This window comes from Nelumbo nucifera, chromosome 1 (genome assembly GCF_055504915.1).
Source record: "Nelumbo nucifera cultivar China Antique chromosome 1, China Antique-T2T, whole genome shotgun sequence".
Lineage (NCBI taxonomy): Eukaryota > Viridiplantae > Streptophyta > Magnoliopsida > Proteales > Nelumbonaceae > Nelumbo > Nelumbo nucifera.
In genome coordinates, this window is record NC_142649.1 from 191,778,130 (window position 1) to 191,800,789 (window position 22,660).

At 38.8% G+C, this 22,660-nt stretch overlaps 1 protein-coding gene across 1 annotated transcript; it reads left to right on the forward strand.

Annotated features, from left to right (window-relative positions):
* The first annotated feature begins 17,851 nt into the window (after positions 1 to 17,851).
* On the forward strand, positions 17,852 to 19,980 carry LOC104611831 (uncharacterized protein At4g22758). The gene is made up of 3 exons (XM_010279063.3): positions 17,852 to 18,345; positions 18,442 to 18,649; positions 19,259 to 19,980. The coding sequence occupies exons 1-3, from the start codon at positions 18,031 to 18,033 to the stop codon at positions 19,588 to 19,590; spliced, it is 855 nt and encodes a 284-aa protein (XP_010277365.1). The 5' UTR covers positions 17,852 to 18,030; the 3' UTR covers positions 19,591 to 19,980.
* Positions 19,981 to 22,660: the final 2,680 nt, after the last annotated feature.

Sequence of the window (22,660 nt, forward strand, 5' to 3'; positions counted from 1 at the left end):
AACAAGGTTGTGGGCAGTGTTAGGTGACCTTAATATGATCCTAAACGCAGATAAAAAGGAGGGAGTGTGGAAGTGTCTCAGTCCAAGTGTTCTTTTTGCAATCTATAATACATGATAGCGCTCTCATTGACCTAGGCTTTAAAGGTCCTAGTTTTACTTGGTCGAACCACCAGGAAGCCTAATACCATGTCCGTCAAAGACTAGATCGAGTTCTAGTGTCTATTGATTGGTTACAACTTTTTCCTACAACTTGGGTTTCACATATCTTTGTGACTAATAGTGATCACCTCTCTCTATTACTTGAACTACAAAAGAAGATTACTCATGAGAACCAACCTCGAGTTGAAGCCAATTGGTTTAATGAAGAAGGTTTCAATCAGTTTTTCCTGACTTCTTGGGCAGCTCATGAGAACCCTTTTCATGTTAAAATGCCAATGGTACTAAGGGATCTCCAAAATTGGGGAAACAAATGCTGCATCAACTTCCAACCCCATATCTAGAAGCTTAAATCCTATCTTAGTAAAATCCAACAGCTTCCCCTATCCCAATCCCAAGTTACAATTACTGAGGAGAATCAAATTAAAGCTCAAATTAACGAGTGGTTATACAAGGAAAATGATTATTGGCATCAACAGTCACGCATACAATGGTTGAATCATGGAGATAGAAATACCCACTATTTCCATGTAGTGGTGTCAAATAGGAACAAGAAGAACTCGGTGCTCTAACTGAAAAATAACAACGAAATTTGGACATCAGATATAAAGGAAATTGGTGCCACATTGTCCTCCATCCAGAATCTTTTCCAATCTTCTAATAGTGACATTGAAGATTTTGTTCTGCCTTCAAATACTGGTTGCACCCTCTCACATGAAGATAACAATAACTTATGCATGGTGCCTATGAAGGAAGAAATCTAAGCAGCAATGTTCAGTACAGGGGCCAATAAAGCCCCAGGTCCTGATGGGATAAGTGCAGCCTTGTACCAAAGATGTTGGGATGTCATGGAGCCAGATGTGACTACTCTCATTCAAAACATCTTTATAAACCCCCAGCTATTAAGGAGATTAACAAAGCAATTCTTTGCTTAATCCCCATGAACCAAGATTGTTACTAAGATTATCACAAACCGACTCCGTCCTCTTCTTAAGAAATTGATATCCCCCATGCAAGGTGCCTTCACCTCAAGAAGATCGATAACGGACAACACTATTTGTTAGATAGTATATGCCTTTAGCTCCAATCAGATTGATGTACTTATGACATTTATTGTAAATGAATAAAGTGCATATTTAATTCATGTTATTGTGGTGTGTTTGACTAGTTAAATAAGGGGGCGGATTGACCCTATCCACTCAGAGAGTCCAGATCTGAATTCAGATCTGGAAACCTCCTAATGAGATTAGGAGAAAGCTGATGTAATCTGCAGATAAAATAAGGGCTTATCCTTATCTCTTAAAGAGAACTCTTAATCCAAATACAGATTTGGATTAGGAAAACCCAAATGAGATTATGAGCTCTCTTTAAGCCTATAAAAGGAGGAGGGGGCGAACCATTCAGTTCATCCTCACATCCCAAGCATTCAGACATTAGATCTCAGATCACCCAGAGAGAAGACAACTACAGTGTGACTGCACCATTTTCTCCTTGCGATTTCCTCCAATTGCCGCCATACTGCCAATTCGATCTCCATTGAAGGAGCGACCAAGAGGTGTCTTGATATCAGTCTTTGCAAAAAGGCTGATCAGAAGTCGTGCTCACTGCCTCCATTGAATTCTTGCTGAAGAATTCGGTTCGTTGGACGGACCCTACTGATTCTGCTCCACCATTCATTGTGTCATCTTCAGTGGAAGCAGTCTTTGGAGTCTTTCTTTGGGCGTGAACACTTTCGTTGGGAGATATTACATCTTCGTATCAGGTATATCCCTCTCCTACTGTTTTGGTTCAGATCTAGTTCGGTTCTTGTTCAAGATTGATCATTGAAAAATACAGTTTTTCTAAAATAGGGAATGCGATTCCCACGTGGGAGAGAGAGAAATTTTTGAAATTTCGCCCAACCTTCCTGTAGGGTTCAGCTATCCATATAATGGATCTCTCATCCCTTCACTATTGTTGCACAAGAAGTGATTCATACGATGAGGGTGGTCAAGGGCAGGAATGAATTCTTCATGCTCAAAATGGACTTATCAAAAGCTTTTGATTGGATCGCTTGGAACTTTCTATTGAAAATGTTGAATATTTTGGGGTTCTCTAGAGAGTTCTGCAATCTCATTCACAACTGTCTTGCTACCAATGAATCGGCAGTGAAAGTTAATGGTGCAATCAGTTATGCCTTCAGCCCCACGAGAGGGCTAAGACAAAGTTGTCCTTTAAGCCCTTATCTATTCATCATATGCATGGAATCTCTTTCCCGCACTCTCATTCACAACCTAGATACAAAGCAACTTACAGGTTTCAGGTTTGGGAAGTCAGCAATAAGAATAAATCACTTGTTATTTGCAAATGACTTACTCCCATTTGGAAAAACTTCACTGCAAGAAGCCATAAAATTGAAGGATATTCTTGACGCTTTTTGTAGGTGGTCTATCCAACTCCCAAACAAACAAAAATCAGCCATTTTCTTCAGCACCAATGTGCATAGAAGAGCGAGACTCCGGATTTCTAGCATTATGGGAGTGACCCAAATGAAACTAAAGGATAATATCTAGGTAACCCTTTGTTTGTGGCTCGAAGATCCGTTGGAGATTGGAACCAAATTATCGAAAAGGTGAAAGATAGATTGGCCAATTGGAAGGGTAGGCTCCTATCACAAGCTGGTAGATCAGTGCTCATCAAGTCCACACTTGAAAGCAACCCAACTTATACAATGCAAATTCACCTTTTGCTAAAGACAATAACGGATAAGTTGGATACCCTAAGCCGAAACTTTTGGTGGGGAGACGTGGAGAACCATATGAAGATTCATCTTTGCAACTGGAAATTCATGCAAAAATCCAAATATAAAGGGGGTATGGGCTTTAAAAGTACCTACTATAAAAACTTGGCTCTAATCATGAAACTGGGATGGCGTTTTTTAACCATGGTAGGTTCATTATGGGTTATTATTCTATGACAGAAATACTTATAGAATAGTTCTTTTGGGAAGTGAAGGCATCCAACAATGTTTCATCAATCTGGAGTGGTATCTTAAAGTGCAGACATTTCTTAAGGCTGGGGTGCAAATGGTTAATTGGTAATGGGTAGGACACGGAAGTAACTACAGACCCTTGGTTACCTAATGGCTCAATACCAAGACTTAAGCAAGAAACAAGTGCATGCTCTCACAAAGTTGCTGAATTAATTGACCAGGACTCAATGACTTGGAGAGCTAAGAGAGTTGAGAGTCTTTTTTATGATACATCATGTGAAGCCATCTTGTCTATACCACTCCCTCCACCTGGAAACATGTTAAATGATAAAGTTGTGTGGCATGTGACAACTTCAGGCAAGTTTTCCACTTCATCAACTTACATGCTTATAAGCAATTTGGACCCATCATCATCACAAGATGGAGTCATTGTGGGAAACTTCAAATGGAAGCAGCTTTGATCTTTCACCACTATCCCTCAAAGAGTGTTACTCTTAAAGAGAGTCTAGATCCAAATATAAGATTTAGATTAGGAAACTCCTAATGGGATTAGGAGAACCTCTATTTAAGGCTATAAATAGAAGAACAGGGTGAACCTCCAAATCATCTAATAGTCTGTTGAATTACAGAAAAGAGACAACACAGTTTGACTGCACTGTCTTCTTCTCTCTTGCTCTTGCCGCCCTACCAGTTCGATCTCCACCAGTGGGAGTGATCAAGAATAGTTAGTTATATTGCCTTTTGCAATAATAGACAATCTGAACTCGTGCTCACCAGCCCTCCATCATATTCTTGCTGAAGAATTCGGTTCTTGCTGAAGAATCGTCCTGATGATTCTACTTCACCTTGCATCGTGTCATCTTCAGTGGAATCATTCTTTGGTCTTCTCCTTGGGCGTGAACACCTTCATTGGGGGTTTACTATTACTCTGTATCCGGTATATCCCTCTATTCCCTTTTGGTTTCAGATATGATCCGATTTGATTTCAAGATTGATCCTTGAAAATGCAATTTTCTAAAATAGGGAATGTGACTCCCACATGGGAGAGAGAGAAATTTTTGAAATTTTGCCCAACCTTCTTGTAGGGTTCGGCCATCCATATGATGGATCTCTCATCCCTTCATTGGTATCAGAGCTAGGTTAAAATTTTGAACTGAATTAAGCCAGACCTGGATCTGCACAAATGGGCAGAACGTGTTCTACCCAATTTGCGCAGTTAACGTTTTACTAGGAAATTGGCTCCCAGTTTTTGGGCGATTGATCTGAAATTAAATCTTTATAAATCTGATTTATATTTATAATTGTTCTACATATTTTTCTTGATTTTTGGGTTGTTCGTATGGTGGAGATCCAATTCTTTAATGGCGCAAGAAATCAGCGCACCTGCTGTTCTTTTCATTCTTGGTCTGTAATTAATTATTTTTAATTTTTAGACGAAATGTATAGGAATTCAATTATGATGTAATATTAATAGAAAATAGGTTTTCTATTTTATTCCATTCGAAGACGAAGCAGATTGTGCATAGGAGAAATTTTCGCAAATATGGGATTCGCTATCTACGATTTGCAGTTTTGGAAACTGCACTCTGCGATCTAATCTTTGTTTTGCAGTGTAGCAGTCCTACAAACAGCCCTCCTACTGATTCTTGATTGTCTTGTACCAATTATTTAATTTCTGATCATCATTTTTGAATTAAATCTTGAATTAAAAATCAAACCCTAGACCCATTCGAACCAGATTGGACCGAACCTATGGTTCGATGGTGGTTATTCTCAGCCCTAAAATTTCATATTTGGGTCCAGGAGTTGATGATTAATTGCAAGATGCAATTCAACCCACATCTATAAAGCGTAGTTTTAATATGTTAAAACTGCCTTAGCCCATTTTAGCATAAAAGCTATATGGGCCAAATTGCTCTTTGCAATTGATGAGAATAAAAATTATTATATTTTTATCCCTTAATATTCAGTCTTTTACACTTATTTAGTACATAATTGGACTCACTATTATTGTATTTCGATTTAGGGCACGAAAGAAGGCGTAGGGAGAAAAATAAGGCTAATCGGGTAATTTTGCACAATTTCAGCACCGTGCAGTAATCTGGGAATAACTCTCCCATTCAGACTCCGATTGAGATTATTAAAGATGCATTGGAAAGATAAGGAAAAACATTACAACTTTCATGTTTTGAGTTTTGATATATTCAGACTTGAATCGAGGTCAAAATCGAGCCCGAAGTCTAAGCCAATTCGTAGAGAAGCCCAATTCACAAAGAAGCCTTGCAGCAGCCCAATTCATTGAAGAAGCTCAATACGAATGCAAGAATAAGAAACATCAAAGAGTCCTATCAGATTCAATTTTCTATTGTATTTCTAGAAGGATAAAAGAGATTAAGATTACTAGTTAGGAGATAGGAGTAGATTAGATTTAATCTAGGCATTATCTATTAGAGAACTAAACTCCCAATGAAGAAAGAACTCCTTAGAGGAGCAGGAGACAGCTCCCTCCTAAGCCTATATAAAGGGGGCGGACTAGCACCCAAGGCACCACTCAACCTTGGGGGGAGAAGAACTCAGCAAGCAAGGGAGAAAGAAGGAGATTGGGAGCAGCCAAACCTCTCTCCTTCTTCTCTCCTCACCTCTTCTCTCTTCTCCCCTATTCTTCATTCTCTGATTTTCTTGGAGTTTTCACCCTGACCATGCGTGGCTAAAACTCTTGTACTTGGTCGAATGAAGCAGAAGCCTCAGAATCCACCAAACTGTGAGATCTAATTTGGTTTTTACTGTTTAATTCATGCTTTGGATATCAAATGTTCTTCTATGTTTATATCTATCATTGTTTTGTTTGATTGCTAGGAAGGCCTACTAGTTTATTATTCATTACAATCTATTGCTATATTAGATATCAAACCCGTAATTGTTTGATCTCTCTAATCTGCGAAGCAACTAGGGTTTAATGATTTGTTGCGTCAAAAATTGTTAGATTCTAGGAAGGACACTCGACTGAATTAAATGCAACCGCTTGTGCTTGTGTTGTTTAGTTTCATTGATCTCTAATGCTTAATGCTATTGTTGGATTAAATCTTTAACACTTGTTTAGGGGTTGTTCAGTAGTAAGGGTTAAGAGGATCGCTTGTTTTCCGATTAACTGATATTAGGAAGATGTAGGAAAATAATTCCTACGATGAATATTCAAAGTCTGAATTGATTTATTTTTGCATTAATGAGCAGTAGTGAAATTCTGATGGTGGATGTTATCCTCGACCAAGATTAGTTCTTTTGGTTAGATTCAACACTCTAAATTGCCTTGGTTCCCATTTAAATTTTGTTCTTTTTAATTCTGATTTTCTTTTTTCAAATCTAGTTTTCGACACACAACCCCCCCCCCCCTCCATCTTTGATTCACGTAGCACATAATTTAGGTTAGATACTCTTTGTGGGAACGATCCTTACTCGCACTACTACATTTTATTCTCACGAGTATAAGTTTTATTTTTGGGTGCCAATGACAGCACACCAGCAATTCAGCCCATATACCTAGATAATATTAATCAGTAATATAATGAATTTATATGGGCTTTACTTATGGGTTTTACAGTTATTTAATTGATTGGATTAATTATGGATTTCATGCATGTGATGTATCGATGTGTGATGTGCAACGTTCATGGGCCATAAGTACTTGGTCCATGCTGATTCGATAGTGGCTCTTGCGCACACCATGACTGAATGTACATCATTGCCATGGTGTTCTTAAGATCATTGGATGATCTCCCTTCATGATGGGTCCCACACCAGCTTCCTCCCCAAGAGGAATAGTGTGGAACTCTAGCCATTTAGGGCCCATCTAAATCTAGATTTATGAAAGCTATTGGGAGCCACTTTGGTTAGACCCAAATTAAAATATGACGTAATATTTCGTTCCCTCCATTGAAATATGAGTGCATGTGATAGGGAGATTCATATGATGAACTCTCTAAATGCCTTTCATCATTAACATGAAGATGAGTCCTTCAGTAATGAGGAAATGCATCATAAAATTGGGTTATCCATTTTTTGTTGGATTGTTGGATTGTTTTATAAGATGATAGGAGCGTCATAGACCGATGTGAGAGGGGCCTATCCTAAAATGGAACTCTTTCACGGTACCTTGTCATTCACGAATATGATGGATGAGCACTCACTGGACAGAAATGTTTAACCTAAAATGATAATGAACCTTGTCTGATAGAGGCCAAAGGGAAAGCTCATAAGATAAGTGGATATGATAGAAAGGTGTTAGGGTTATGCAATTGAAACAGTTAGTTCCATGCATCCTATGTGATGTCCCACATTTCCAGAGATATAATTCGCAGTCTCCGTCACTGAGATAGGAGGGAAATCTCGGAGATGAATAAATGAAAATGGAACATAGATTAAAAGTTATATCTATGTAGATAACATGAATCGAATAAGGTTGTGGACTAATATTTGCTTTGCTCTTTATCAAAAATGGCAAACGGTCAATTCGCTAAACTGTTGGACGACAACAAGCTTAAGTGTCCAAATTATGCTGACTGGTATCATAACCTTATGCTGGTCCTAACGTCCGAGAAATTGGACAAGGTAGCTAAGAACCCTACTCCAAAACGTATGGGTGATAGGGCTTCTGAGGCCCACAGGAGGGACTATCAAGATTGGGAGGAGAAAAATTCTCTTGCCCGATGCTATATCATAGCCTCCTTAGATAATCAGATACAGCGACAATTCGATTTCCAATGATATCTTGATAGTCTAAGGACAATGTATAGGAGCAGAATCGTTCTACTCGTCAGAAGGTCATGAAATAGTTCATGACCACACAAATGTCCAAGAACCAGCTAGTTCACGACCATTGTCTTAAGATGATGGGATACATCAATGAACTGGAGGCTCTTGGATCTGGGCTAGATCATGTCACCAAGGTTGATGCATTCCTGAACTCTTTGCCTCTTTCCTTCAATCAGATCATCATGAACTATAACACGAACAAGCTAAATGTTAGCACCAAGGAATTCAACAATATGTTGAAAAGGGCCGAGGAACTAATAAAGAAAGATGAGCCCATTGCCATGCTTGTTGAGGGTGGCAAATCGGGCAAGAAGAAGAGGAAGGCAAAGAAGAAGCCTCAGAAGAAAATTAGCAAGCCCAAAAGGCAAAGGAAGGACAAAACATCAGATGCTTGTCATTTCTGCAAGTAGGCCTACCACTGGAAGATGAACCGTCCTCAGTACCTGGAGACCAAGAAACAAGGTAATTTCAAATCCTTTGTCATAGAAACCAATATGTTGGTTACTTCTGCATCCTAGTGTATTGACTCCAGGGCTTCTACTCATGCATGTAATACATTTCAGGGGTTCAAGACAAGTAGAAGATTGAGTGACAGAAAGGTGATTCTTTACTTAGAGACTTCTGCAAGTGTTGCAGCTACAACCATAGGAACTATAGAATTGTATTTCAGAGAAGGAACAATTATATTGTCTTTATGTACCCAATTTGAGAAGAAATTTGATTTCTGTTTCAAAACTGTGTGTGGATGGATATTCTATTTTCTTTAGTAATATGATTACTATCAAAAGAAATAACAAAATCCTCGCATACGAAGAACTTGAGAATGGTCTCTATGTTCTCCATTCTTCTCTAGAAACAAATATAACCGAAACTACGTCGGATAATAACCCCAAGAAAAGAATCCGTGATACAGTCAATCTCACGTGCCTGTGGCATTAACGAATTGGTCACATTAACATAGATCGTATCACAAGGTTGGTAAAGGATGGTCATTTGGATTTTCTAACTGTAGAAAATCTTCCAACCTGTGAACCTTGCCTTTAGGGTAAGATGACGAAACGACCATTTAACAGTAAGCCTGAAAGATCGACAGGCACACTTGACCTTATACATACTGATGTATGTGGTCCCATGAATGTTAGGACACGTAACTAGCACGTTTATTTCTTAACCTTTACCGATGATTACTCACGGTATGGTTACATGTACCTAATGAGACATAAGTCTGAATCTTTTGAAAAGTTCAAAGAATTTAGACATGAAGTCGAGAAACAGTTAGGGAGAGAAATTAAGACTCTTCGATCAGATCGAGGTGGCGAGTATCTCTCTGACGAATTCAGGGACTACTTAAAGGACAATGGGATAGTATCACAATTAGCTCCTCCTGCTACGCCATAGTTAAACGGTGTGTCAGAAAGGAAGATCTAGACTTTATTGGATATGGTCCGATCACTTCTCCTGCACTTAGAGCTACCCACATCCTTTTGGGGTTATGCATTAGAGACTGCAATATACGTGCTGAACCGGGTTCCTACCAAATCCGTCTTGAAAAATACCTATGAGCTTTGGACCGGTAAGAAACCAAGTGTAACACTTGAAGATTTGGAGTTGTCTGACACATGTTAAAAGAACAAGTGCTGACAAATTGGAATCCAATATCAGTCGTTGCTTATTTATAGGTTACCCAAAAGGCTTTGTAGGGTATTTATTCTATGACCCAAGAGAACAGAATGTGTTACGTAGTCGAAATGCCCATTTCTTGGAAGATGATTACATCCTGAACAATCATCGTCAAAAAGTTGTTCTTTGATGAGGAGAGAACAGGGGTAGTGGGAGATGTCCCACAAGCTCCAGTTAATAACCAACCTAGGAGATCTACTCGGGATTCCAGGCCTCCAGTTCATTACGGCTATGATCAAGAAAGTTACTTGGTGGAAGCCACGACTAGTGAGGAGGACCCCATGATTTATACGGAAGCTATGTTGGACATAGATTTCTTGAAGTGGGTAGATGCCATGAGAGGAGAGATGGACTCAATGGAGACCAATGGAGTCCGTACTTTATTAGATCCGCCCCCTGGGGTAGAAACAATTGGTTGCAAATGGATCTATAAGAGGAAGAAGGGCCCCGATGGTAAGTTTGAGACCTACAATGCTTGTCTTGTAGAAAAAGAGTACACTTAGAAAGAATGAATCGATTATGAGGAAACCTTTTCGCCCGTGCCCATGCTTAAATCCATTAGGACCCTACAAGTTGTAGCAGCATACCATGATTACGAGATTTGACAAATGAATATCAAAACTGTGTTCCTAAATGGAGATCTTATTGAAGACATCTATATGCAGCAACCACAAGGTTTCATAGCTGCGGGTCAGGAACACATGGTATGTAGACTAAACCGATCCATATATGGACTTAAGCATGCTTCTAGGAGTTGGAACATTCGGTTTGGATCTATCATTAGATAGTTTGATTTTGAGCCAAATCTGGATGAGCCTTGTGTTTACGGGAAAACTAGTGGGGATAAGGTTACGTTCTTGGTTCTATATGTAGATGACAGTCTACTCATTGGGAATGATGTAGGATTGTTAACTACGGTAAAAGTATGGCTTTCCCAGCAATTCTCCATGAAAAAACATGAAGAAGCCTCCTACATATTGGGTGTTCGACTCTATAGAGATAGATCGAAGAGGATAATAGGACTATCCCAGTCTTCTTACATTGACAAAATTTCCAAGAGATATAGCATGGAGAACTCCAAGAAATGAAATGTTCCTTTCAGGCATGGAGTCACTCTCTCCGAGGGTATGTCTCCCAAGACTCCCGAAGAGATTGAGGGCATGAAAGAGGTTCCCTATGCCTCAGCCATAGGGAGCATCATGTATGTCATGCTGTGCACTCGTCCTAACATTTCTCAAGCAGTGAGTGTGGTAAGCAGATACCAATCTAACCCAGGGCGGGAGCACTGGACCGCTGTGAAAAACATAATAAAATACCTTCGAAGGACAAAAGAGTTTTGTTTGGTATTTGATGGTAGTTCACTACAGATCCAGGGGTATACTGATGTCGATTTCCAGTCAGATCCAAATGATAGAAAGTCTACATCTGGTTATATCTTCACGATAGAATTGTGTGTTGTTTGCTGGAAAAGCAGCAAATAGGGGTCCACCGCAGATTCCACAACCGAGGCCGAACACATTGCCATAAGTGAGGCTGCCTAAAGAATGAAGGTGTTCATTCTGGAATTTGGAATTCAACACATCACCCATTCCACTATTGTGTGACAACACTGGATGTACGGGAGATTGATGTTAAAAGGTAGCATCAGCGGAAAATGTGGCAAACCCATTGACTAAGCCACTGACACAGAAAGTGTTTGAGAAACACGTGGAAAGTCTAAGACTCTGGCTCATACTCGATTGGACCTAAGTGCAAGTGGGAGCTGTTAGACAGTGTATGCCTTTAGCTCTAATCAGAATAATGTACATTATGGCATTTAATGTAAATGAATAAATGTCATATTTGATTCATGTTATTATGGTGTGTTTCTGTGTAATACCCTTAAACTAGACATATATGAGACTCGTGTTAGTTTAGAATCTTCACAGCCGTTGGATAGATCTGGGGAGATTTATCCTACCAATGCTGACATTGATGTGCCGCCAAGTTGGTTGGGGTGGCTTGTCTCAGCTGTCAGGGTGAGACCTGAGGTATATGTAGTGTGGGTTTTCTTAAAACCCTGAACCATACCAAAATTCCAGTATTGCCCTGGACCTTGGAGATAGATGGGTAAAACTGGAATGTTACACCTGACCCCTAGACTCGATTATGATACTATACTAGGTGTCGGATTGGGCTGTCTTTGATGTGCCAATCAGTGAGATCCTTAGAGGGGGTCAAAACCTGGGTATGTTGGGACAGTCCGAGAATTCATCTGAGTGGGTGATCATAGTGACAGGGTCAGCCCCTTTGCCGACAAAGTGAATGATCGGGGATGCACTCTCTCTGATGGAAACCTAAACTGCCGGCAGTTGATTTCAACCGTTGAAATTTGTTTTGCAAAATATATTCATATATATATATATATATATATATATATATATATATATATATATATATATATATATATATATATTATGGTTTCAAAATATTTGCAAAAGGTTTTAATTTTTGGGATCCATATGAGTAGAGAGTGCAACACTGTACCTTGCAGCTGAGGGAGAGGTCCTCTCTTGTCGAGCAGTGTTTGATCATTATGGGCTGAGAGGTTTAGTGTAAGACCATTGAAGGTAATACCTGATGGGCTAATCTTGCATTTGTCCACAGTCCATGGGTTTTTATAAGATGGCTTGACCCAAGGACCATTTAGTGTAAATGTTGGGCTCGTTAAGAGCCCATGGTGATGGACTCAGGGGTTCATTGTTTCTATAGTGAATTTGTCAGGCCTTGTAACAAAGGCTGGGCTGAACCCATGTGGTTGATGTGTAGATTAATGTTTGGGTCCCATGCCATACAAGGATAGCCAACTGGGCAGTAGATTAAGAGGGCTAGTGAGCACATAGACTTAATGGGCCTAAAGCCCAATTCGAACTAGCTTAATAAGATTAATTAATTGGGGGCAGTTTTGGGATTTGGATCAGCAGATCGGATAAGGGATTATCCCTATCCACTCAAAAGAGTTCAGATCCAAATAAAGATTTGGATCAGGAAACTCCTAATTTGATTAGGAAGGCTAATCTTTATTTGCAGATAAGATAAGGGATTATCCTTATCTCTTAAAGAGAGTCTAGATCCAAATATAAGATTTGGATTAAGAAACTCCTAATGGGATTAGGAGAACCTCTCTTTAAGGCTATAAATAGAAGAACAGGAGAACCTCCAAATCATCTAATAGTCTGCTGAATTACAAAAGAGAGACAACACAGTTTGACTGCACTGTCTTCTTCTCTCCTGCTCTTGCCGCCCTACCAGTTCGATCTCCACCAGTGGGAATTATCTGGAACAGTTTTTGATATTTCCTTTTGCAAGAAGAGGCAACCTGAAGTCGTGCTCACCTTGCACCATGTCATTTTCGGTGGAAGCAGTCTTTGGATCTTTCTTTGGCCGTGAACACCTTCGTTGGAGGTTATTGTTACTTCGTATCAGATATTACCCTCCACTCCCTTTTGATTTCAGATCTGGTCTCGTTTAGTTTTAAGATTGACCATTGAAAATGCAGTTTTCTACAATAGGGAATGTGATTTCCACATGGGAGAGAGAGAAATTTTTAAAATTTCGCCCAACCTTCCTGTAGGATTCGGCCATCCATATGATGGATCTATCATCCCTTCATTAACAACAAAACCAATTTGTTATTATAAATATTATAAACCCAAAGCTTTCTCTTTATTCAGATGAAGCCACAAATTTCCTCTATTGGTCTCTCATTAGTCTGACTCCAATTTGTGATGCAAATCATATACAACCTAAAACCTTGAAACATGGTTTTAAAAAATGACCTGGATGACCTGTTTTCACAACAAAAATTTTTTGAAAAATAATTAAAAATAAAAAACAGCCAAAAAATCGTTGAACATGCTCACGCATTGATAATTTGAGCACCCGGATCAATGAATCATTAACCAATTCAATGGTTTTTGGCCAAAGACTGAATTAGAAAAAACGGAACCGATTGCCTGAAATCCTGAATGGTTCTCGGGCTGAACGATGCAACCATTCGGATCAAACTCGGTTCGAAAACCATGCCTTCAACCATTGGTAGTTAAAAAGAAATCTACCAGTCAATCCAATTTGACTTTTTTTGTTGAGCTAAAGTTGAAATAGAAACTGGCGAGTGGTATATATAACTTTTAATACCCCACTTATGACACATTAACCTCCCAACCACTTTAAAAATTTTATCAAAGAGGAAATAAAATTAAAGGATGTACTTGTAGCCCCCATTCTCAAAAGAAGGTCAAGGGTAATAGGAAATCCGTCCTACCAAACAACAACGCAAGTCACAGCATTAGCCAATACAAAGCATATAGTAATACATATATGATGATCTTCCTGTTTAAAGAAAGGAACTGATAATATATGCATTAATGCCCATGAGCCCTCTTTGAAAGATTAACTGTTAAAAAAAAAAGAAAATAAAAAAATTCAGGTGTTTCACCCAATTCAATTTAAATATCGGATTAATGTTCAAAGATGTTTGGCTGGTAAAAAATAGAAAAGTGATTTGTTAAGATAAGTTGAGGGAAGAGCCCCTAAAAGGTAGAAGTAGAAAACCATTCTCCTCAAAGAAAAAACGGTGGTAGTAAAGAAAAGAGGACCTTAGAAATTACCATGTAAATTATACGGGTATAAATGGATGGGATCATGATCTGGTATGGTCCTATTTTTGTTGGATTCAGATATCCCCATTGGATTTTTTAATTCAATAATAGGATCTGATTTTTAATTGAGTCGATCACCCCTATCTGATCATATATATGCTATTTATTTAAAATTTGTTTATATTGTATTTTTGTAATTTTTTATTTATTTATTTATTTTTATAAAAAGACATGTATATATATGATGAAAATAGTTCTTTATATAAATTGTTATATTTTTTCTTTTAATAATTTATAAAAAATTTCAGAAATTAAATCATATTGAATCATATTAGGATATCCAACATCCTTAACTAATTCAAATTCAAATTAATGTTTGTAAAATCCAATAGAATCTTTAGATTAAATCTAAGATTTATATTATCAAATCGGATTTAGATATAACCTAATTCAGACCTGATGTGATTTGTTTGCATCCCTAGGCCGAAATGAGAGAATCGAAAAAAATTAAATGATTTATTATAAGGTAAATTACATATTGCTACCATATACTTTGGGATAGTGAGAGATAGGTACCCTGAACTTTCAATTGCAACACTTGAGCACCTTGAACTTTCAAAAATAGACACTTGGGTCATCTGTTAGTATTCCATCAATTAAATGTTACATAATATAAAAAATACCCTTGTCACATATTTTTGGGATCACTCTATGGAATAAAATCATCACCAAAGAATGTCATTGTCGAAAATTTTGAATATATTATTTGTTGTTCATGCGAGAACATCATTATGGGAAAATGTTCGATTACCTAAGAATAATCTCAGAAATACCTGAAAAAAGGTATTTTTGACATTATATAATAATTAAACGACGGAATATTGAGGGATGGACCTAAAAAGGGTCTATTTTTGAGAGTTCAAGTGTTGCAATTGAAATTTCATATTCCTATCACTGGCCCAAAGTACAGTAATCTTATATCTTATCTTACATCTATACTGAAAGTAAAAGGGGGCTAAAGGGAGGGGACGTGGATGCATTAGAATGGAGTAAATAACATATACACGTGTGGAGTTTGGGGCATGTAAAATTTACCATTACAAATTTTACATTGGCTTGGACTAGTTCCAATAAAGTCGGGTTTGGTGTTTTGGGTCTGAGCCTGTGCTCAGAGGCCTAAATTCTTACCCAAGCTCGACCAATAGTGAGTCAAGTAGCTCGATCTTTGGAACTGGAGCATGTGGACAATGGTTGAGTCTATGAGGAGGTATAGTCTATCTTGTTTATGTCTGAACCGATGATTGGGTCACAAGTTGCACACTAAATGTGTATAAAAAAATTTAAAACTGAAATAAAAAAATATATATATTTAGGGTTGTCAATGGGTTGGGTTTGGTCCAATTGGTTAAATCGCTCGAACCATCACCTAGTCAAGATTTTGGGTCTAGTTTGAGTAAAACCCAAGCGGAGGTAAAAAATTGTTGACTTGGTCAAAAACCATTTGACCCAAATTGTTGGAGCATTACCCCATTCGACCCAATGACCAGGTCATGGTTTGCACACTAAATATGTATGCAAACTTTGGGAGACCATAACTTTGCACTCTAATGTTCGATTGAAGTGATTTTTCTTTTATTTTGGGTAACTATTTTTGCCAAAACCCCTTTTTGCCCTCAAATTGTATTTTTTTATATTTTTACAAATAGAAAAAACTTAAAACTAATTCAAAAAATATTTAGGGTTTCCAATGGGTTGGGTTTGGTTGAACTTGACTGGTTGCACTACTCGAACCATCACCTGATAAAGACTTCGGGTCTAGTTTGAGTGAAACCCAGAGGGAGGTAAAAAATTATTGACTTGGTCAAAAAAATGTCTAACCCAAACAATTGGACTGTTGACCCAATCGACCTGGTGACCAAGTTATGGGTTGCGCACTAAATGTGTATGAACTTTAGGAGGCCATAACTTTGCATTCCAATGTTCGATTGAGGTGATTTTTTTTTAGATAACTTTTCGAGATCTATGTGTCCCAAGGAGTCATAGGCACCCTTGCCCTTCTATTTTCTCAAAAAACAAAAAAAAAAAACCTTTTTGGCCTCAAATTATAAATTTTAATATTTTTTTTACAAATTAAAAATTTTAATATAAAATAATACATACATTATATGTAAAACATGATTATACATTATTTATTGAAAAAATGCATTCTTATAAAAATGGTTCGGCCTCTGGTTCGACCACAACCCAGAGGCAAAAACGGTTTGGCCTCTAGTTCGATTTTCAAAACATTGGCTTGGACAAGTTCCAATAAAGTCAAGCTTGGTGTGTTTAGGTCCAAGCCTAAACCTGGAGGCAAAAACGGTTTGGCCTCCGATTCGATTTTCAAAACATTGGCTTGGACAAGTTCCAATAAAGTCAAGGTTGGTGTGTTTGGGTCCAAGCCTAAACCTGGAGGCCTAAATTCTTATCTAAGCCCAACCAATAGTGTGTCGGGTAGCCCAATGGCCCATTGACAACTCAAGCTCAAAAAAAAGTCGGGCTTGGTGTTTTGGGCTTGAGCTCGAGCTCGGAGGCCTAAATTCTTATCCAAGATCAATGGCCAATTGAGAGCTCAGGCTCAGAAAAAAGAAAAAAAGTTGGGCCCTAGCCTGCCAGCCTAAATTCTTGTCCAAGCCAGACAAAGAGCAGCCGGATAGCCCAAAGACCCATTGTAGTTTGTTGGCAACCCTTAATTAATTAATTTAATAAAATAAGTAAACAAATAAACTTGTTGACGACCCTACATACTGGGCTTAGGAGAGAAAAAGAGATCCGAGAGAAATAATCTATTAGTAAATAAATTATTATTTAATTTAATAATTTAGTAAATTCAAAAAATAAAAATTGATGGATAATAATTTACTTAATTTATTAAAATAAATAAATAAATAAAAACTCATTTATTATTGGGATAGAAGAGGCACAAGCTATACCAACTAGACCTAGAATCGTGTATATATTTATATATATTTACTCTCTCACTAGATATCTATTTATCTCATCTATTTTACTAAATTTATTTATTAAATTAAATTAATTAATATTTAACTATTTACAATTATTCCACTATGTAAAACAAAAATACATTGACAAAAACTATCTCTCCCTCTTTCACTCTATTGCCTAATGGCCCTAATTATTTATTTATTATTTTGTTTTATTAAATTAAATATATTATTATCTATAAATTTGTATTTATTTTAAATAGATCTTTTTTCAATAAACTTTTAATTAAAAAACTACCTTTCCCAAACATTTTCTATATAATAATTTAGCTTTGTCAAGCCACTTACCATCGTGTTCCTCACTAGTTTACCCTTTATTATAATATACCTTCCTTACCGACCACGGAGAACATGTTAGACATTCAATAAAACTAAATCTTTTGAATACCAAAAAATAAGACTAGTCTTTTCTACTTTCAAAAAGAGTACTGGAGTCTCCATCTTACCTCCCAATGGCAATGGCATACAGGTCATTTTTTAGAAAATGATGGCTAATTTCGTATCTTCCAATCCCCAAACCCAAACAAGTATAATGAAAGAACCACCAAGAACGACTGACAGCATTCTCACGCAACGAAGGCAAACCAACGACCACAAGGAAGAGAAAGTCTCCAAGCAACCACCCCTTCCTTCCTCCTCTCTCCCCTCCAACTCCCCAACCAGAGCAACTTCCTTCCTCTTTCCTCTCTCTCTCTCTCTTTAAGAATTCAGTCTCGCTCTCTCTCTTTACATGTCAGAGAGAAGTTTCCGGCGACGAATTCTGGCAAAAGCCCCAAAAACTAGACCCCCATCGCAACCTATTCCGCCGCCTCGTCGGCGAACTCCGACGCCTTGTCGCTCAAAACCATCAAAGCCCATCGAAGTTCTGGAGAGATGCTCCTCCGAACCGATCCTTTACACCGTCGGATTGGCCTTGAGCGACGACGAAAATCGTAGTACTTCGAAATCCGATGTTCCACTATATCGCCTCCAGACATGTATGGACGTGTTCACAGCAGCATCGTCTCCACTTATATCTCCGTCTCCCTCTTCTCATAATGTCGAGGTACAGCGAGTCAAACCCATAAAATATAATTTCTTATAGATGTATTCGAATACTGAGATTCGATTTCGACAAAATTTGGGGGTGGTGTAAATGCAGAGATACAATGAGGAAGCGAAGGTGGTGGTGAGTGTGACGGTGGAAGGAAGTCCGGGACCGGTTCGAACCATGGTCCGATTGGGTTCGAGCGTGGAAGATACAATAAGACTTGTCGTTCAAAAGTACAGCGAGGAAGGGCGAAGCCCCCAGCTCGATCTCAGCGCTGCTTCGTCGTTCCAGTTGCATCATTCCTACTTCAGCCTTGAAAGTGAGCTTTCTGATTAATTTTAATTTTCATCTTTACTTGATCCAATAAACAAAGCCAAAAAAAAAAAAAAAAAGAAAAAAGAAAAGATTGCCGAGTCAATAATTGACTCGCCCAGCTTTCGTGCTTCAACACCGAGTCTTGGGTCAGGAAATGGACCGAGTCAATAATTGGTCCTTACTGAAAGATCCATCACAGATAACCCCCGGGCCCAAATTCGATGGTCCATATCGCTTATTTGAGGGATAGACATTCTTTTACCGAGAAACAAGAGTATCATATCATTTCCTTTTCCAAACGACGAGTCGTAGTGACTAGTGCTATGTGCCTAGTGGTAGTGGGGTCATAAATCAGTAATTCAGTTCAGTGCGGTCGACCTGGGCCCGTCTGCTGCACTTTGGGCCACACTATGAAGGTGAAGCCTATTCCACGGTGGACCGTGCATTGTCTGTACCTTGGCCCGTATCCATATGCAGGACATGACTAACAAGTCATAACTAAAAGTCTAAAACTAACGAAAGGAGGAAAAAAGAAGAAGAAGATGACGGAGTAGAGAGTAGAGAGTAGAGACTTGTGTTCCGACTTGTGTTCTGTGTTTTTTGTGTTTGATAGGTCTGGATAAGACGGAGAAGATCGGGGAAACCGGGACCAGAAGCTTCTACCTCCGCAAGGGTGGTAGTGGTCGAAGTAATAATAGTTATCATGGCCATAGCCAAGCCCAAGGGATGCTACAACAACCAATTTCTTCTTCTTCTTCTTCTTCTTCTTCTTCTTCTTCTTTTTCGACGTCGGAGGTTGTTTCCGTGAGAGAGAGCGCTCCCTTGCTACGGCCGCCGGTGATTCCACTACCACGTTTTGTCTTTTTCCCAGCCTTCATTGGCCGGAAGATGGGCATACTCGGTAGAAGAACGCGTAAGCTTTGGAAGATCCTAGGCTGTATATAAATCAATCAAAGATGGATGGCCTGGTTATGTTGATCACCATTATTTGTTTAGAACAGATCTTCTTCATTTTCTGGGTAAACCGTTAATTCGAATGTATCAATGGTCAAGTCTGGCTTCCGGGCATCTCCTGGCTTTGTCTTCGTTAAACCAGCTGTGGCTACTGACACAGGGCTAGGTTAATTGAAAACATACTAAGAGGAGGTGGCAGGACGGCACCGTCGGCCAGAAAAATTTCGAACCAGTTAAGGCGATGCAGATTCGATCCGTTTATAATTGGATTGAATATGGATCAAATCAAATTATGTACTTTGAATGTTGATAAAGTCATTTTGTTCATGATAATAACTTCATTTATATATTAATGATATATAATATTCTTATCGTTTTTAATTTTTTATTGTTGTATTCAATATTATCTAAATCAAATCAGATAGTTTGGATGTATAATATTTGATTCAAATCTAAATATTAGCAAATCAATTTTGGATCTAGTTATATCCAATCCCATCCCTCCATTTGCAGCCCTAGAAGACAGGCTTTTTTTCCCACTCCCTTGCTCAGTTTGGGAAGAATACAAGTACAAACATGTAAAACATGTTCGATGCATTGTACATTATGAGGGGTGATTTATCCCTCCAGCGCCCTAGTGACATGTGGCATTCGTCCTCGCTGCATGACACCTTAGAGTCATGTAGACAGTCACGAATCTAGCAAAGTTAAGGAGGCGGACCATGGAACTAGTCCTAACACCTCGTATATAGCTTGAGCACCTTGGAAGAGTGCCTAGTAACACCTTGTCCAAAGTCGACTTGTTGTACCTCCTCAATATTGGTCCAAAGGACATCGACGTGAGGAACAACCTCCCTTGAGGAGTTGTTGACATGATTAAGGACCAGGTGGCGACCTACGTGACATGTTTTCCGACCTCCTCTGCGTGCACCTTATCACTCCCTAGTCCTCTGAAAGTCAACTCTTGCACCGTCCGTTCAGGAGACAACCAGATAAGGCCTTATCACTTCACACGGAAGCCTAGTCCATGTGCAAAATTACCTCCGAGGATAGCGGGTCAGTGAGCCATGTCCTCCTGGAAATCTTGGACGCGTTGTGTGAAACTTATGATAACCAATGCCTATATAAAGGCCTCTCCTTCAACCTATGAGGTATGCGCGACTCAACATTAATAACTCTTACTCTTAAGCAATGGAGTGCCCACCCTAAGTAAAACAACCCAGATACTTTGGCATTGTTCTCTTATAACTCACCTAAGCGACCACACCAGCCTAGCGTTCGAGCTGTTCACCACCAGGGAGCACTAAATCGCACACCATAAGTACATATTTGTATTTGTACGCTTTCCAAACTAGTTTTTTCATTTGGTAATTAGAGTGCAAAGAGTGAATTCACTAATGTGAATGCAAATTTGTTCAAACAGAAGGATGTAAACATGATTTGGTTTTGCACTCATAAATTTACAGTATATTGTTTAGTTGTGATGGATGCAAATATGAATTTCAAGACTAAAACCAACCTATTTTACTTTTGTTTTCAGTACAAAAATATGTTCTTACTAAACACTTGCAAAACTGAACTGGAATACAAATTGGATTTGATTCCGCATTTGTACAAATACAAATATGCATAGTGCAAATACAAGGCTTAGAAGCACTTTTTTTTCTTAGTTTTTGGCCTAATGGCCTCGTGGGGCTACACAGAAGCGAGGTAGCGTATTTGGGATGATCATGGGCTGGGCTGGGCTGGGTTGGTTTTAGGGTGTTAACAGCTTTAAGGCTGGCCCATATGAATATACGGTATTTATATTTTAAAACAAATAAAGTTTTAATTTAACTTTATAGTCAAAATTACAGAAAATATATTTAGTATATATATATATATATGCACATGTTCATATCATATATGCTTATATGCCATTTGGTAAAATACCATGCATATGTGTAAGATACTATACAATTACCAAAATTGTAAGACATTATACAAATAAATAGGGTATTATACCAATTGTATAAGATATTATAAATATATAATTATACACAATTGGCCCGGGCCCAACCCACATTCTGTGCGGACTTGATGTGGGCTGCCTGCCAGTCTTTTCCATTCACTTCGAACTGAAACCCTGAAACCATTGCCCTTTCGTAACCCACCCACCGGAAATTAACCCGGTCGAGTTCCGCCGGCCGAGAAGCACCATGTGGATTGAGAACTCTCTATCTGCACCTGCCTCAAACATTTGGCATGCATGTGGAGTAGTCTGATGTCTGAACACCCTTGAAGTCTGAATAAAGGTTCAACTGGCATTTCCTTTGAAAGTATTTTTGGAATTGGTACTTCCCTAATGGGATCCGTCAAACTGTAAGCTCCTGATCCTCTCTGCTTCTATACAGAAGATCAAGATTCAGTTGCCGCAGACCCGCACCTGTTTAGCAAAGACACCTCTGAGTTAATGGCGTTTCTCTGCTGGACTACTCCACATGCATGCCAAATGTTTGAAAACCGGACTACAACGGTGACGTTTCAGATACTAGTCAATAATCTGCCGACGGCTAAGTTCACCGTGGAGTCGGTTGAGACCGTCAACAACCTCATATCTTGCACGGTGCTGAAGATCAAGGCCGCCCTTCACTGCGAAAACCGAGTGACAGTGAGGAGACTGAAGGTGCGGGTGCTGGCTGTAACTGTCCTTACTTGCTTGAAGACGACCAATCTAACGTTTGTGTATCCCAATAAATAATTAGCAGCAGCATCCCAAGTGGATTGACTGAAATATATAAAAGCATGAAATCACTAGTGTGTACATGCAGTTTCAGTCGTCTCATAAACATCAAACATGGATGTAGAGTTACGGAAGGTGGAGGGTTTCAGGTCTGAAATTGGAAATTGGAGAAAGAGAACGGATTACGGAAGGTCGAGGATAAGGGGAAGATGCCCTTTTGGGCGAAAAAGAGATAACGGGGCAGAATTAACGGCCGTCCTATGAGCTCCGCACGAGTCTCTTTATTTCGCGTGTGATCGGACACATGACACACCCACAACGCATGACTGCATGAGATGT

What these genes read in the sequence shown, in the direction of transcription:
- LOC104611831 (XM_010279063.3), top strand. Translation starts at nt 18,031, where the DNA reads ATGTCAGAGAGAAGTTTCCGGCGACGAATTCTGGCAAAAGCCCCAAAA. An exon ending in CCTCTTCTCATAATGTCGAG is followed by an intron (nt 18,346 to 18,441) that starts GTACAGCGAGTC and finishes GTGTAAATGCAG; the next exon opens with AGATACAATGAGGAAGCGAA. An exon ending in TTCCTACTTCAGCCTTGAAA is followed by an intron (nt 18,650 to 19,258) that starts GTGAGCTTTCTG and finishes TGTGTTTGATAG; the next exon opens with GTCTGGATAAGACGGAGAAG.